Consider the following 19121-nt stretch of genomic DNA (forward strand, 5'->3'; position numbering starts at 1 on the left):
TTGTGTTTTTACCGGAAAGAATTTGATGTTATAGTTTCTCCGGTTTATTGTTTTCTCAACTGTCATAACTTTTTTTCTGTGCTTCTTAAAGGCACAGTACGTTTTTCATATTATTTGTAAGTTGCTTTGAAAAAGTATTTCCAAGTTGCTAGTTTAATTGCTAGTGTGTTAAACATGTCTGACTCAGAGGAATATCTCTGTGCTATATGTGCTAAAGCCAAAGTGGAGCCCAATAGAACTTTATGTACTAATTGCATTGATGCTACTTTAAATAAAAGTCAATCTGTACAAATTGAACATCATTCACCAAACAACGAGGGGAGAGTTATGCCGACTAACTCGCCTCACGTGTCAGTACCTGCATCTCCTGCTCGGGAGGTGCGTGATATTGTAGCGCCGAGTACTTCAGGGCGGCCATTACAAATCACATTACAGGACATGGCTAATGTTATGACTGAAGTTTTGTCTAAATTACCAGAACTTAGAGTTAAGCGTGATCACTCTGGGGTGAGAACAGAGTGCGCTGATAATATTAGGGCCATGTCAGATACTGCGTCACAGTATGCAGAACATGAGGACGGAGAGCTTCATTCTGCAGGTGACGGTTCTGATCCCAATAGAGTGGATTCAGACATTTCTAATTTTAAGTTTAAGCTCGAAAACCTCCGTGTACTGTTAGGGGAGGTATTAGCAGCTCTGAATGATTGTAACACCGTTGCAATTCCAGAGAAATTATGTAGGCTGGATAGATACTATGCGGTACTGACGTATTTCCTATACCTAAGAGGCTTACAGAGATAATTACTAAGGAGTGGGATAGGCCCGGTGTACCCTTTTCCCCCCCTCCTGTATTTAGAAAAATGTTTCCAATAGACGCCACCACACGGGACTTATGGCAGACGGTCCCTAAGGTGGAGGGAGCGGTTTCTACTCTGGCTAAGCGTACCACTATCCCGGTGGAGGATAGCTGTGCCTTTTCAGATCCAATGGATAAAAAATTAGAGGGTTACCTTAAGAAAATGTTTGTTCAACAAGGTTTTATATTGCAACCCCTTGCATGTATTGCGTCTGTCACGGCCGCAGCCGCTTTTTGGTCCGAGTCCCTGGAAGAGACTCTTGACTCAATAACTATAGATGAGATTTCAAACAAGCTTAAGACACTTAAGCTAGCTAATTCTTTTATTTCGGATGCCGTAGTACATTTAACTAAACTTACGGCTAAGAATTCCGGATTCGCCATTCAGGCACGCAGAGCGCTGTGGCTAAAATCCTGGTCAGCTGACGTTGCTTCTAAATCTAAATTACTTAACATACCTTTCAAAGGGCAGACCTTATTCGGGCCCGGCTAGACAGTCTAATTTTCGTTCCTTTCGTAATTTCAAGGCAGGAGCAGCATCAACTTCCTCTGCACCAAAACAGGAAGGAGCTGTTGCTCGCTACAGACAAGGCTGGAGACCTAACCAGTCCTGGAACAAGGGCAAGCAGGCCAGGAAACCTGCTGCTGCCCCTAAGACAGCATGAATTGAGGGCCCCCGATCCGGGAACGGATCTAGTGGGGGGCAGACTTTCTCTCTTCGCCCAGGCTTGGGCAAGAGATGTCCAGGATCCCTGGGCGTTAGAGATCATATCTCAGGGATATCTTCTGGACTTCAAATCCTCTCCCCCAAAAGGGAGATTTCATCTGTCAAGGTTGTCAACAAACCAAATAAAGAAAGAGGCGTTTCTACGCTGTGTACAAGATCTTTTACTAATGGGAGTGATCCATCCGGTTCCGCGGTCGGAACACGGACAGGGGTTTTACTCAAATCTGTTTGTGGTTCCCAAAAAAAGAGGGAACCTTCAGGCCAATCTTGGATTTAAAGATCCTAAACAAATTCCTAAGAGTTCCATCGTTCAAAATGGAAACTATTCGGACAATCCTACCCATGATCCAAAAGGGTCAGTACATGACCACAGTGGATTTAAAGGATGCTTACCTTCACATACCGATTCACAAGGATCATTACCGGTATCTAAGGTTTGCCTTCCTAGACAGGCATTACCAGTTTGTAGCTCTTCCATTCGGATTGGCTACGGCTCCAAGAATCTTCACGAAGGTTCTGGGTGCTCTTCTGGCGGTACTAAGACCGCGAGGAATTTCGGTAGCTCCGTACCTAGACGACATTCTGATACAAGCTTCAAGCTTTCAAACTGCCAAGTCTCATACAGAGTTGGTACTGGCATTTCTAAGGTCGCATGGATGGAAGGTGAACGAAAAGAAGAGTTCTCTCTTTCCACTCACAAGAGTTCCCTTCTTGGGGACTCTTATAGATTCTGTAGAAATGAAGATCTACCTGACAGAAGACAGGTTAACAAAACTTCAAAATGCATGCCGTGTCCTTCATTCCATTCAACACCCGTCAGTGGCTCAATGCATGGAGGTGATCGGCTTAATGGTAGCAGCAATGGACATAGTACCCTTTGCACGCCTACATCTCAGACCGCTGCAATTGTGCATGCTAAGTCAGTGGAATGGGGATTACTCAGATTTGTCCCCTACTCTGAATCTGGATCAAGAGACCAGAAATTCTCTTCTATGGTGGCTTTCTCGGCCACATCTGTCCAGGGGGATGCCATTCAGCAGGCCAGATTGGACAATTGTAACAACAGACGCCAGCCTACTAGGTTGGGGCGCTGTCTGGAATTCTCTGAAGGCTCAGGGTCCATGGACTCAGGAGGAGAGTCTCCTGCCAATAAACATTCTGGAATTGAGAGCAGTTCTCAATGCCCTTCTGGCTTGGCCCCAGTTAACAACTCGGGGGTTCATCAGGTTTCAGTCGGACAACATCACGACTGTTGCTTACATCAACCATCAAGGAGGGACTAGAAGCTCCCTAGCAATGATGGAAGTTTCAAAGATAATTCGTTGGGCAGAGTCTCACTCTTGCCACCTGTCAGCAATCCACATCCCGGGAGTGGAGAACTGGGAGGCGGATTTCCTAAGTCGTCAGACTTTTCATCCGGGGGAGTGGGAACTTCATCCGGAGGTCTTTGCCCAAATACTTCGACGTTGGGGCAAACCAGAGATAGATCTCATGGCGTCTCGACAGAACGCCAAGCTTCCTTGTTACGGGTCCAGATCCAGGGATCCGGGAGCGGTTCTGATAGATGCTTTGACAGCACCTTGGACCTTCGGGATGGCTTATGTGTTTCCACCCTTCCCGATGCTTCCTCGATTGATTGCCAGAATCAAACAGGAGAGAGCATCGGTGATTCTAATAGCGCCTGCGTGGCCACGCAGGACTTGGTATGCAGATCTAGTGGACATGTCATCCTGTCCACCTTGGTCTCTGCCTCTGAGACAGGACCTTCTGATCCAGGGTCCCTTCAAACATCAAAATCTAATTTCTCTGAAGCTGACTGCTTGGAAATTGAACGCTTGATTTTATCAAAATGTGGTTTTTCTGAGTCAGTAATTGATACCTTAATACAGGCTAGGAAGCCTGTTACCAGAAAGATTTACCATAAAATATGGCGTAAATACTTATATTGGTGCGAATCCAAAAGTTACTCATGGAGTAAGGTTAGGATTCCTAGGATATTGTCTTTTCTACAAGAAGGTTTAGAAAAGGGTTTATCCGCTAGTTCCTTAAAGGGACAGATTTCAGCCCTGTCCATTCTTTTACACAAACGTCTGTCAGAGGTTCCAGACGTCCAGGTTTTTTGTCAGGCTTTGGCCAGGATTAAGCCTGTGTTTAAAACTGTTGCTCCACCATGGAGTTTGAACTTAGTTCTTAATGTTTTACAGGGTGTTCCGTTTGAACCCCTTCATTCCATTGATATCAAATTGTTATCTTGGAAAGTTCTGTTTTTAATGGCTATTTCCTCGGCTCGAAGAGTCTCTGAGTTATCTGCCTTACATTGTGATTCTCCTTATCTGATTTTTCATTCAGACAAGGTAGTTCTGCGTACTAAACCTGGGTTCTTACCTAAGGTGGTCACTAACAGGAATATCAATCAAGAGATTGTTGTTCCATCTTTGTGTCCTAATCCTTCTTCGAAGAAGGAACGTCTTCTACACAATCTAGATGTAGTCCGTGCCCTGAAATTTTATTTACAGGCAACTAAAGATTTTCGACAAACGTCTTCCCTGTTTGTCGTTTATTCTGGTCAGAGGAGAGGTCAAAAAGCTTCTGCTACCTCTCTCTCGTTTTGGCTTCGTAGCATAATACGTTTAGCCTATGAGACTGCTGGGCAGCAGCCTCCTGAAAGAATTACAGCTCATTCTACTAGAGCTGTGGCTTCCACTTGGGCCTTTAAGAATGAGGCCTCTGTTGAACAGATTTGCAAGGCTGCAACTTGGTCTTCTCTTCATACTTTTTCCAAATTTTACAAATTTGACACTTTTGCTTCTTCGGAGGCTGTTTTTGGGAGAAAGGTTCTTCAGGCAGTGGTTCCTTCCGTATAAAGAGCCTGCCTGTCCCTCCCGTCATCCATGTACTTTAGCTTTGGTATTGGTATCCCAGAAGTAATGATGACCCGTGGACTGACCACACTTAACAGGAGAAAACATAATTTATGCTTACCTGATAAATTCCTTTCTCCTGTAGTGTGGTCAGTCCACGGCCCGCCCTGTTTTTTATGGCAGGTCTAAATTTTTAAATTATACTCCAGTCACCACTGCACCCTTTGGCTTCTCCTTTCTCGTTGGTTCTCGGTCGAATGACTGGGTTTGACGTAGAGGGGAGGAGCTATATAGCAGCTCTGCTGGGTGATCATCTTGCACTTCCTGTTGGGGAGGAGTTAATATCCCAGAAGTAATGATGACCCGTGGACTGACCACACTACAGGAGAAAGGAATTTATCAGGTAAGCATAAATTATGTTTTTCATCATATCTTATAATTTACTATAAAAAATATATAAAATATGAGGAAAAAATGGAAAAAAAACACACTTTTTCTAACTTTGACCCCAAAATCTGTTACACATCTGCAACCACCAAAAAACACCTATGCTAAATAGTTTCCAAATTTTGTCCTGAGTTTAGAAATACCCAATGTTTACATGTTCTTTGCTTTTTTTGCAAGTTATAGGGCAATAAATACAAGAAGCACTTTGCTATTTCCAAACCACTTTTTTTCAAACTTAGCACTAGTTACATTGGAACACTGATATCTTCCAGGAATCCCTGAATATCCCTTGACATGTATATATGTTTTTTTTAGAAGACATCCCAAAGTATTGATCTAGGCCCATTTTGGTATATTTCATGCCACCATTTCACCACCAAATGCGATCAAATAAAAAAAATTGTTCACTTTTTCACACATTTTGTTACAAACTTTAGGTTTCTCACTGAATTTATTTACAAACAGCTTGTGCAATTATGGCACAAATGGTTGTAAATGCTTCTCTGGAATCCCCTTTTTTCATAAATAGCAGACATATATGGATTTGGTGTTGCTTTTTGGTAATTAGAAGGCCGCTAAATGCCACTGCGCACCATACGTGTATTATGCCCAGCAATGAAGGGGTTAATTAGGGAGCATGTAGGGAGCTTGTAGGGTTAATTTTAGCTTTATTGTAGTGTAGTAGACAACCCTAAGTATTGATCTAGGCCCATTTTGGTATATTTCATGCCACCATTTCACCGCCAAAAGCGATTAAAGAAAAAAAAAAGTAAAATTTTTCACAATTTTAGGTTTCTCACTGAAATCATTAACAAACAGCTTGTGCAATTATGGCACAAATGTTTGTAAATGCTTCTCTGGGATCCCCTTTGTTGAGAAATAGCAGACATATATGGCTTTGGCGTTGCTTTTTGGTAATTAGAAGGCCGCTAAATGCCGCTGCACACGTGTATTATGGCTAGCAGTGAAGGGGTTAATTAGGTAGCATGTAGGGAGCTTGCAGGGTTAATTTTAGCTTTAGTGTAGAGATCAGCCTCCCACCTGACACATTACACCCCCTGATCCCTCCCAAACAGCTCTCTTCCCTCCCCCACCCCACAATTGTCCCCGCCATGTTAAGTACTGGCAGAAAGTCTGCCAGTACTAAAAAAAAAAGAGCTATTCTTGATAAAAAAATGTTTTAAAAAAAGGCATATTTACATATGCTGCTCTGGAGGATCCCCCCTTAGCCCCCAACCTCCCTGATACCCCCCAAACAGCTCTTTACCCATCCCCCTCTAACTTATTAGTAGCCATCTTTGGTACTGGCAGCTGTCTGCCAGTACCCAGTTTATAGTAAAACATTTGTTATTATTCTTTTTTTAAATATTTTTCTGTAGTGTAGCTTGCCCCCCCCCCCCCCAAAAGACCAACCCCCCACCCCTTCCCAGATCTCTTCGATCGACATAATTTAGATATATTTGGCCCTCACTGCCACTTTTCTCCCATCATTTTTCTGTAGTGTAGCGGTTCCCACCCGCTCCCTACCCGTTCCCTGTGCGCGCCTGCGCGCGCACCCTGCGTTCCCGCCCACGATCCCGCCCCCCTCCACATCATACGGCCCATCGATGGCCGCCCACCCGCCTCCCAGACTAGTTCCCACCCACCAACGAAACCGGCCATCGATGTCCGGTGCAGAGAGGGCCACAGAGTGGCTCTCTCTGCATCGGATGGCCAAGGGGGGTTATTGCAGGATGCCTCGATGTTGAGGCATCACTGCAATAACCGGAAAGCAGCTGGAAGCGAGCAGGATCGCTTCCAGCTGCTTTACAGACCGAGGACGTACGCCATACGTCCTCAGGCGTTAAGTGTATTTTTTTTGAGGACGTATGGCGTACGTCCTTGGTCGTTAAGGGGTTAAAATTATGGGGGGAGATAAAAAACTGAAATTAAAATCCTCCATGTCTAAAAATTAAATCAATGTAAATATTTTCATAGGAAATTAGCACATTTAGGCAAGTATCCCTGCTTGCTTTTCTCCAGAAATTCTTAATATACAATGTTACCAATGCACAAGAGAATTGTGGGTAAGATATGCAAATTAGATATGCAAATTCTCAGTTTTTTTTGCTTCAAAATACTGTTTTGACACAGCGATCCTTTTAACAGGATTATTACAGCAAACCAGAAATCACTAACTAGACAAGCCTGTTTTGTCCTTCTTGGAACTCATCAGTAGGAGATAGATTTCTGGTTGCTGCATTGGTAAAGCTATTTTCATGGTTAAACCAAAATTCATTAAAATTATGGGGGAGATAAATAATAAACTGAAATTAAAATCCTCCATGTCTCAAAATTAAATCAATGTAAATATTTGCATAGGAAATTAGCACATCTAGGCAAGAATCCCCGCTCGCTTTTCCCCAGAAATTCTTAATATACAATGTTACCAATGCACAAGATATATTTACAGATATAATCTGTAAATTCCATTGAATTGGTTAGTATTGCTTCAGACTTTGGAAAGGAAGGAATACACCCGAAAACATTTGAATTGGTCAGGAATATATCCGAAAGCTTGTAACTTATAAATGTATAGTTATCATTGCTCAATGCAATACTCTTATTATTTTGGGATATATATATATATATACACACACACAACCTTACATCATACAGCCATAATATTACATGAGGGAACAAAAATCACAAATGATGTCCTCATATTGGATCATAAGGAGAATGCCACAGCAGTGGTAAACGGAATGTTGCATACAATTCATCCTGTATGGATAATAACCATTTTTAATGCTCTAACTCTATAAATATGTCCAGATTGAACAAAATATTCCAGTCCTCCTAAAACGTTCTATTATCCCACAAAGGGACCGAAGTCCAACATGGTACTTTTTAGTAACAAACTGTGTAGTAATACCCTTCTCCTTGTTTTACGCACACAGGCACTTTACCTTATTGCTACAAATGGTACACCAGAACTTCAGCACCCAGAGAAGCTGTCTGTCACGTTTAGAGAATTCCTTAACCAGTGTCTTGAGATGGACGTAGAAAAGAGAGGCTCGGCCAGAGATTTACTCGAGGTAAGGCTTCTCGGCACATCCGTATGTGAAGCTAATTGTGTTACTATCATTTAAATCTCGAGAAATATATAGCTATTTGTGGAGTCATTTTTAAAGTTATTTTTGTTTGCTACAATTAATAACTTTAAAGGGATAGAAAGGTCAAAATTGCAATGTGCATGAATGCATTTTAATTTAAAATAGAAACATTTTTGCAGTATGCTTCCATTAGCAAAAATATGCTTCTAGTAAAAGATATTGCTGGTTTTCAGTGGCATACACACATATGCTGTGAGGGCCTGTGCATTAGTATTCTGAGCAGGCATGTTTGAATGCTGGTGCACAGACGAATGTAATCTTTTGGTGAATACAATAAACTTTTGTTTTTGACACAAAGGTCTGTGGCACTTATTTTACTAAAAACTCCTTAATTGAAGCTTGTAATAATCTTAATATTATTATACCTTATTTATAAAGTGTCAACATATTCGGCAGCGCTGTCCATAGGTACAGTTGATAAAAGTATTTTATCATTGTTTTACTTATAAGAGACAAAACAAAATTCTACAAACAAATACATGAAAGATTTAAGGCCCTATTCCTGTGGTAAGTTACAATCTAGAAGGGTAGGAGGGTGAGAAACGGGAGGTGGGGAACTGCAAGGGTGAGAATGATGTTAATACAGATTTAGACTAGGGCAGTTATTAGGCAAGTGAAATTAATTTGTTACCGATTTGGGTTGTTGGCTTCCCTGAACAAAAACGTCTTTTGGGAGCGTTTAAAAGAAGGCAGATTAGGGGAAAACAACAAAGAAAAGCGGTGCTTACCCTCAGGCTATCTGGCGAATGGCTTTCTTCAACGACCCTCCAGCGCGTCTTCAGCGTGTGCACACATAACACTCCTACGGAAGCGGATAGGAGCCAGATCCAGGCGTCCCGGTCCAATGACGTCAGAGAAATCTTCAGTAGAGCAAAAGGGAAACCGGCTAACCATCCGCCAATAAATCCAAAGAAGCGGTGAGGTAAGATGCAGTAATACCTTATTATTTACAGGTACAGACAGGCTAAAATCAAAAAGGTGGGCATGCAGAAAAAATGCACCAAGCGGAACAAGTCCGGATGGCTACTAGACAGCAAAAAACATACGCGTTTCGTGAGGGGCTTCCTCACTTGCTCACTGCTTGAAACAGAATGCTGTTCTGCAAGCATATATAGAGGGTCAATTAGATTAATTGATAATCTGTTTAGTGATTAATACCTAATTCAGTTTTTAACCCTTAAAACTATATATGCTGCATACAGACAGAATGAGTACAGAGATGCAATGTTTATTTTGAAACAGTGTATAAGAATGAAAATACACAACTTTAAATTTTTTTTTAGTTATCACTGACATAAGAGCAATATGTAATTAGGGGTTAAGCTTTAATATATGGAGAGAAAAATTTACCCCTAAAATGTGTGGTTACACAAACAAATTGACATCTGATTCAACATTTAGACCAAATGGGACCCTGGAATTTATATTGAAAATCCACCTGACCTCTTTTTTACTGAGCTGATATTCCCTATCCCCCCCTCTTTTAGAGAAGGGTACATGGTCCACAGCCTGAAAAAATGCTAAAGAGGAATCTCCTTGATGTTCAAACTTAAAATGTGATGCTACTGAAGTAAATATCTCTGGATCATTTATATCCCTTATATGTTCTAGTACCCTATCCCTCAACCTTCTTTTTGTTTTTCCTAGGTACTGTATTTGGCAGCTTTTGCATGTCATGAGGTACACTATATGTGTGGAATTGCAGTTAAGGTTATACCTAATCGTGTATTGTTTTCCAGTGCTGTTTGATTGAAAGGTATTTCCTTCAGTAATATGGTTACAGGTGATACACCTATTCCCTCTGCATTTAAAGCAACCTAATCTTGTTGGTAACCAAGTACCTTTTTTGGTTCCTGGTAAAAAAGAGGGGGATACATAGTTTTGAATACTTTTTGCCTTTCTTGACACACATTTTATTCCATTAGCTATAACTTTTTCCAAGACAGGATCAGTCTGTAGAATTGGTAAGCTTTCTCGTACAATGTCACAAATATTTTTGTACTCCTTGCTATAGGGGGTACTAAACACCACTTTACTAGACATACGCTGTTTATGTGGGGATCTACCCCCTCCCTTTTTGTATTGCAGTAATGACTCACGTGGTATACAATCCACGATCTGTTTAGTTTCTGTTAGTAACTGGTTGCTGTAACCCCTATCCTGAAGTCTTTTGGACAAATCCTCACTTTGTTTTTGATATAGAGTTTCACTAGAGCAAATTCTCCTAGCTCTGATGAATTGACCCTTTGGAATGGCTTTTAGTACATGTCGAGGGTGACAGGATCTGAAGTTTAAAATAGTATTTCCACTTGTGGGTTTTCTATATAAGTCTGTGACAATTCCGTCACCCTCAACAGATACCACAATATCCAAAAACTCAATCCTCGTGGGGTTCTGACACCCAACAAAACTTAAATTATAAGCATTGCAGTTCAAATATTGAATAAAGTTAGATGCTGATATCTCATCTCCATCCCACACCAGAAGCAGGTCATCAATATAACGACCAAAGTAAATTATGTGTTCTCTGAAGGGGTTACTATCCGCATAGACGTGGAGCAGCTCCCACCATCCCATATAGAGATTGGCATAGGAGGGGGCGAATTTCGCCCCCATAGCTGTTCCACGTCACCTTTTTGATTTTAGCCTGTCTGTACCTGTAAATAATAAAGTATTACTGCATCTTACCTCACCGCTTCTTTGGATTTATTGGCGGATGGTTAGCCGGTTTCCCTTTTGCTCTACTGCAGATTAGGGGAAAGTCTGACTGTGCAAGGAAGTGTGTTCCAGTGGGTTGGTGCTGCACGAGAGAAGTACTGCAGTCTAACATGAAGAGATGATGATAGAAGATTCAAGGAGCAGGTCATTGTTGGATCTTAGGGGGCGTGGCTAGAGTATATTTGCTGATTAGTGAGGACAGGAGGGGGGCAGCATTGGTGAGGGCTTTGTAGGTCAGGGTGGGATTTTGAATTTAACTCTGCTGGGGAGCCAGTGAAGGGACTCAGAGGTACAGCAGATACAGAATGGCAGGAAAGTTGGATTAGGCTGGCAGAAGCATTTAGGATGGATTGAAGGTGGAGAGGTGGGAAAGAGGAAGGCCAGTAAGTAGGTTATTGCAGTAGTCAAGTCGGGAAATTGCAAGGGAGTGGATTAGTTACTTAGTGGAGTCAGCGCTCAGAAACTGACTATGTTGGAAATATTACATAGGTGGTTGCAGCAGGATGAAGAGAACAGTGAAGATGTATAAATATAGAAGAGTAGATGACCTAGAACAGAGCCTTGGGGTACTCCAACAGATAGAGGCATTAAAGAGGAGTCACCAACAAATTACACAGAATAGGACCTGTTAGTAAGATAAGGGTCGATCCAAGAGAGAGCAGTGTCACAGAGACCTAGAGAGCTGTAGGAGGTATATATAGGTAAATATTCCAAAATCCAAACTGATTCTGAAATTAATATTTTAAAACAAAATGATCAAAAAATACAGTACACCCCTTAATTTCTGTCAGATAATGCACCACTTCGCCCAGAAAATTGTTTGAATTACAAATGTTTAGGCATCCTCATGTTCATTTCTTTTGTTTGTATTGGTATGACACAAAAAAATGGAGAGAAAAAAGCCAAATCTGACAATTTCCACGCAAAACTCCAAAAATGAGCTGGACAAAATTATTGGCACCTTCTCAAAATTGTAAGAAATAATTACATTCCAAGTTTGTGATGCTCCTGTAATTTGTAATTAAACTCACCTGTATCAATTAACAGCTGACAATATAGAAATCACACCGGCAACCAATTAAAATGGTGAAAAATCGACTCAACCTTTCTGTTGTGTGTCTCTGTGTGCCACACTGAGCATGGAGAAGAGAAAGAGCAGCAAAGAATTGTCAGAGGATTTGAGAAAACATTTGTGGAAAAGCATCGACAATATCAATGTTACAAGTCCATCTCTATAGATCTTAATGTTCCTGTGTCCACTGTGCACAAAATTGTCAAGAAGTTTACAGCCCATGACACCGTAGCTAAAATTGATCAAATATTGCAACAAAGGATTGTTTGAATGGTGGCTAAAGAAGCTCAATCAACTTCCATACAAATTCAAGCTGACCTTCAGGCACAGGGTACAAATGTGTCAACTCGCACTATAAGTCGCCTTCTGAAATGAAAAGGGATGCTATGGTCGGAGACCCAGGAGGACCCTACTGCTGACACAGAAACATAAAAAAGCCAGATTGGAGTTTGCCAAAACTTACCAGAGGAAGCCAAAATCCTTTTGGGAGAATGTGCTGTGGGCAAACAAAACAAAATTACAGCTTTTTGGTAAAGCCCATCATTCTACTGTTTTCAGAAAAAGAAGTTGGGCTTCTAAAGAATAGAATACAGTCCCTACAGTCAAACATGGTGGAGGTTCACTGATGTTTTGGGGTTGCTTTGCTGTTTCAGGCACTGAATGTCTTGACTGTGTGCATGGCATTATGAAATCTGAAGACTACCAAAGAATTCAGTGGTGCAATGTAGGGCCCAGTGTCAGAAAGTTGGGTCTCCGTCAGAGGTCATTATAGCAGGACAATGACCCAAAGCACCCAGATATGGTTTAAGACAAAGTGCTGGAGAGTACTGAACTGGCCAGCAATATGTCCAGATCTCAATCTTATAGAGCACCTGGGGAGAGATCTCAAAACAGCAGTTGGGAAAAGGAACCCTTCCAATCTTAGAGACCTGGGGCAGTTGGCGAAAATAAAGTGGTCTAATATTTCAGTAGAGAGGTGTAAGAAACAAATTGATGGTTTACAGGAACTGATTGATTTCAGTACTCTTTCCCCAAGGGGTGTGCTACCAAATATTAAATTGAGGGTGTTAATAATTTTGTCCGGTCCATTTTTGGAGTTTTGCGTGGGATGTGTCAGATTTGGCTTTTTTTCTCTCCATTTTTTGTGTCTCATACCAATACAAACAAACTAAATAATTATAAGAATGCCTAAACATTTGTAATTGCAACACTTTTTTGTGCAAAGTGGTGCATTATCTGAAATATATTTTGGCCATGACTGTATATAATGCTATTTTAAACCTTTTTGTTGTTGATTTTTTTGTTTTGTTGTAAAGCAGGTATGTAAGCTCAGGATCCTGCCCATGTCTGGACCACTATATGGCAGCAGTTTTGCAAGAATGTTATCCATTTGCAAGATAACTAGATGGCAGCACTGTTACCTGCCGTGTAGTGCTCCAGATACCCACCTATCATGGGAACGAAGCAAATTTGATAATAGAAAGGAATTTGAAACTTTATTTAAAAATTGTCTGAATCACAGAAGAACATTTTTGGGTTTCACATCCCTTTAAATTGATGGTTCCCATCATCTGACTTTCCTAGTTTGGCAGTAAGCTAGCTCTGTGTGCATATACACTGTGCCAGGTAATGTGGGAGGGCAGGTGGCATCTCTGCTAGTACTGATCTTGTTGTTCAGCTGACGGAAATGACTCTGCTGTGATTGGCAGCAAAATATCTGTGAACAGAAGTGTTTAAAAATAGATTATATCCATCTTTTGTTAATAACGACACTGGAATGAAAAGAATAAACCTGTACTGGCATTTTACGTACTGCAGTTTCTGAACTTTTAACTTAGAGAGTCATTTACAGTTTGCTTTTCTTGCATTTAGTCTGCAGTTAGAATTGTAATTGAATGTCGCTAAAAAAAAAAATTTCTACACAACTTTTACTACAGTATATCTATCCATACAGTGGCAAAAAAAAAGTATGTGAACCCCTTTAGAAATGACTGCATTTATGTATACATTTGTCTTAAAATCTAGTTTGATGTTCATCTAAGTTACAGTAATCAACAAACACAATATGTTTGTATTAGGTCATAACCCACAAATGATTGTATTATTCTTGTATTGTATTTGTATTTCATTCAAATATTCACAATATAGGTTGGAAAAAGTATGTGAAACCCTAGGCTAATGACTTCAACAAAAGCTAATTAAATTTGGAAATTGGCAAACCTGGTGTCCAATTAATGAAACTAGTTTGGAGGTGTGGGTTAGAGCTACTTTGACTTATAAGAAGCACTCAAACATTGAGTTTGCAATTCTCAAAATGCATTTGTTGATGTGAACCATGCCTCACAAAAAAGAGCTCTCGGAAGATCTGCAAACAAGAATTGTTGCATTGCATAAAGCTGGAAAGGGTTACAAAGTTATCTCAAAGATCATCTGTCCACTGTTAGACACATTGTACTGTGACTGCTCTCCCTAGAAGTGGCCGTACAGCCAAGTTGACTTAAAGGCCACACCACACAGTTCTCAATGAGGTAGAAAAGAACCCTAGAGTGACAGCTTAAAACTTGAAGAAATAATTAGAACTGGTTAACACCTCTCTGTTCATGAGTCTACTATAAGGAAAACATTGAATAGGCACGGTGTCCATGGCAGGACACCACAAAGAAAGCTGCTGCTTTCCTACAAAAAACATTGCTACCCACCTGAAGTTTGCTAAAGACCACCTTGACACTCCATGCTACTGGGAAAATGTTTTGTGGACTGATGAAACTAAGGTTGAGGTTTTTGGGAAGAACACACAGCGCTTTGTATGGTGTTGTCAGGGTGCCAGGAATCAGACTGAGACGAGAAGTGCAAAAATAATCGCACCTTTATTAATAGCATAAAATAATAAAAAGTCCACAAGTCAAATAAGCCAGTAATCAAAACCAGAGCTGGTAGTAAGACGAGCCTAGTCAGGAGCCAAAGCGAGTAGTCAGACGAGCCAGAATCAGGAACAAGCCAGGGATCAGGAACCAGGATGGACGTCAGACAGCCAGTTAATACACAGGAGCTCTCACAAACAGGTCTGAGAGGTATATAGATGGCCTGCTATTGGTCTGGAAGGGCCCAGAACAAGATATAGTGATGATGTTTGAAGAAATGAATAAAAATAATTGTGGTTTATCATTCACTTATAACTACAGCAAAAACTTGGAAATATTCCTAGACTTGGAAATAATGGTAATAAATGAGAAATTGGAGACCAGAACACATTTCAAAAAAGTAGATTGTAACAACTATATTCTTGCAAGTAGTTGTCATTTAGACATCTGGAAAGATAATATCCCTATAGGCCAGTGCCTACGCATTCGAAAGAATTGCTCTAGGTTAGAAGATTTTGAACAAGTTAGGATATTGGCAGATAGGTTTAACTCCAGAGGTTATAAAAAAGAAGATATCAGTAAGGCAATAGACAGAGCGAAAAACACTAATAGGGGATCTCTACTAAATTATAAAGAAAAAAATAAAGAAGACAGTGATATTATAAAAGTTCCCTTTATAACCAATTATCATGCTGATCAGAATTTGATCAAAAAAATTATTAAAAATCACTGGCACCTCCTAAAAGAGGATACAATAACAGGAGACAAAATATCTGCTAATTCTAATTTTGTTTTTAAGAAGGCAACAAATTTTAAATCTATTTTGGCCCCTAGTGAATTGAAAAAAAACATACGGGTAGATTACGAGTCTTGCGTTATGAGCTATGCGGTGATAACTTGCAGTTTTTTCTCACTGCTTACTTACGTACAGCGCTGGTATTACAGGTTTTTATAAACCCGGCGTTAAAAGGCAAGTAGTGAGCGTAGAGCAAAATTGTGCTCCATACCGCACTCCAATACCAGTGCTGCTTAAGTGAGCGGTGAGCTGGTTGTACGTGCTCGTGCACGATTTCCCCATAGACATCAGTGGGGAGAGCTGGCTGAGAAAAAGTCTAACACCTGCAAAAAAGCAGCGTAAAACGCAGTCCCATTGATTCCTATGGGGAAACTAAAGTTATGTTTACACCTAACACCCTAACATGAACCCCGAGTCTAAAGACCCCTAATCTTACACTTATTAACCCCTAATCTGCCGCCCCCGACATCGCCGCCACCTACATTATACTTATTAACCCTTAATCTGATGTCCCTAACATCGCCGACACCTTCATTATATTTATTAACCCCTAATCTGCCGCCCCAATGTCGCCGCAACCTACCAACATTTATTAACCCCTAATCTGCCGTCCCCAACATCGCTGCCACTATTCTAAATTTATTAACCCTTAAACCTAAGTCTAACCCTAACCCCCCCTAACTTAAATATAATTTAAATAAAATTAGTATCATTACCTAAATTATTCCTATTTAAAACTAAATACTTACCTATAAAATAAACCCTAAGCTAGCTACAATATAACTAATAGTTACATTGTAGCTAGCGTAGGGTTTATTTTTATTTTACAGGCAAGTTTGTATTTATTTTAACTAGGTAGAATAATTACTAAATAGTTATTAACTATTTAATAACTACCTAGCTAAAATAAATACAAATTGACCTGTAAAATAAAACCTAACCTAAGTTACACTAACACTACACTACAATTAAATAAATTCCCTACATTAAATACAATTAAATAAATTTAATTAAATTGGCTAAATCACAAAAAAACCCCACTAAATTACAGAAAATAAAAAACAAATTACAAGATCTTTAAACTAATTACACCTAATCTAATAGCCCTATCAAAATAAAAAAAGCCCACCCAAAATAAAAAAAAACCCTAGCCTAAACTAAACTTCCAATAGCCCTTAAAAGGGCCTTTTGCGGGGCATTGCCCCAAAGAAATCGGCTCTTTTACCTCTGAAAAAAAATTACAAACACCCCCCAACAGTAAAACCCACCACCCACACAACCAACCCCTAAATAAAAGCCTAACTAAAAAAAACTAAGATCCCCATTGCACTGAAATGGGCATTTGGATGGGCATTGCCCTTAAAAGGGCATTTAGCTCTATTGCTGCCCAAAGCCCTAACCTAAAAAATAAACCCACCCAATGCACCCTTAAAAAATCCTAACACTAACCCCCGAAGATTCACTTACCGGGAGAACTATTCATCCAAGCGGCAAGATGTCCTCAACAAAGCCGGCAGAAGTGGTCCTCCAGACGGGCAGAAGTCTTCATCCAGACGGCATCTTCTACCTTCATCCTTCCGATGCGGAGCGGCTCCATCTTCAAGACATTCTGCGCGGAGCATCCTCTTCAAACGACGTCTTCTTCGAAATGAATATCTCCTTAAGTGACATCATCCAAGATGGCGTCCCTTAGATTCCGATTGGCTGATAAAATTCTATCAGCCAATCGGAATTAAGGTAGAAAAAATTATATTGGCTGTTCCAATCAGCCAATAGAATGTGAGCTCAATCCTATTGGCTGATTGGATTTTTTTCTACCTTAATTCCAATTGGCTGATAGAATTCTATCATTCATCATAGGATTTTTTAAGGGTGTATTGGGTGGGTTTATTTTTTAGGTTAGGGCTTTGGGCAGCAATAGAGCTAAATGCCCTTTTAAGGGCAATGCCCATCCAAATGCCCTTTTCAGGGCAATGCGGAGCTTAGGTTTTTTTAGTTAGGATTTTATTTGTGGGGTTGGTTGTGTGGGTGGTGGGTTTTACTGTTGGGGGTGTTTTTTTTTTTTTTTTCAGGTAAAAGAGCGGATTTATTTGGAGCAATGCCCCGCAAAAGGCCCTTTTAAGGGCTATTGGTAGTTTAGTTTAGGCTAGGGTTTTTTTTTTTATTTTGGGGGGTCTTTTTTATTTTGATAGGGCTATTAGATTTGGTGTAATTAGTTTAAAGATCTGTAATTTGTTTTTTATTTTCTGTAATTTAGTGTTGTTGTTTTTTGTAATTTAGCTAATTGTATTTAATGTAGGGAATTTATTTAATTTTAGTGTAATGTTAGGTGTTAGTGTAACTTAGGTTAGGTTTTATTTTACAGGTCAATTTGTATTTATTTTAGCTAGGTAGTTATTAATTAGTTAATAACTATTTAGTAACTATTCTACCTAGTTAAAATAAACACAAACTTGCCTGTAAAATAAAAATAAACCCTAAGCTAGATACAATGTAACTTTAAGTTATATTGTAGCTATCTTAGGGTTTATTTTATAGGTAAGTATTTAGTTTTAAATAGGAATAATTTAGGTAATGATAGTAATTTTGTATTTAGATTTATTTAAATTATATTTAAGTTAGGGGGTGTTAGGGTTAGATTTAGGTTTAGGGTTTAATAAATTTAGAGTAGTGGCGGCGATGTTGGGGGCAGCAGATTAGGGTTTAATAAGTATAATGTAGGTGGCGGCGATGTTAGGGACAGTAGATTAGGGGTTAATAATATTTATACTAGTGTTTGCGAGGCGGGAGTGTGGCGGTTTAGGGGTTAATATGTTTATTATAGTGGCGGCGATGTCCGGAGCAGCAGATTAGGGGTTAATAATTTTATTATAGTGTTTGCGATGCGGGAGGGTCTCGGTTTAGGGGTTAATAGGTAGTTTATGGATGTTAGTGCACTTTTTAGCACTTTAGTTATGAGTTTTATGCTACAGCATTGTATTGTAAATAACTACTGACTTTAGAATGCGTTAGGAATCTAGCAGCGGGCGTAAAAAAGCAGCGTTAGGACCTGTTAACGCTGTTTTTTTACCTTAACGCAAAACTCGTAATCTAGGCGATTGAAAGGTCAAAATACAAAAAGATCTTATGGGTAACAAAATATCAGGTTTTTCCCCCTGCTATTAATGTAAGGCCTGTAACCATAGCACTAAAGTGAAAAGCATAAAGATCAATAATTCAGAGGATGATTTTTTAATAAAGGGCATTATAAGATGTACACAGAAAAATGTAATATAAATTTTAAAATGCACATGTAATTTATTTTATATTGGTGAGACTAAAAGATCCATTAGAGACCGGATCAGGGAACACTTATGTAATATCGAGAATATTGAAGATACTTGCCTATATCAACACTTACAGTTCACAAAGGAAATGTAAGAGATATACTTTATTGGGGGATTCACAGGGTTAAAGTTAAACGTAATAATTATTCTTCTCCACAATGCTCTCTGTCTTTTCTGCTTACTCTCGCCTAGATTACGAGTTTTTCTCGGTAAGGCTGTGCGGGGCTAACAAGCCTTTTTTTCTTACCGCTCACTTAAGCCAACGCTGGTATTACAAGTGAGCGTTGAGCAAAATTTAGCTC

General features: G+C 39.9%; 1 protein-coding gene across 1 annotated transcript in view; it reads left to right on the forward strand.

Annotated features, from left to right (window-relative positions):
• Positions 1–19121, forward strand: part of PAK1 (p21 (RAC1) activated kinase 1) — a 240750-nt gene that overhangs the window by 208856 nt on the left and 12773 nt on the right. The window contains 1 exon segment of the mRNA XM_053708687.1: positions 7831–7968. Within this exon segment, the coding sequence (XP_053564662.1) occupies positions 7831–7968 (138 nt within the window).

Source organism: Bombina bombina, chromosome 3, assembly GCF_027579735.1.
Source record: "Bombina bombina isolate aBomBom1 chromosome 3, aBomBom1.pri, whole genome shotgun sequence".
In the NCBI taxonomy this organism is placed as follows: domain Eukaryota; kingdom Metazoa; phylum Chordata; class Amphibia; order Anura; family Bombinatoridae; genus Bombina; species Bombina bombina.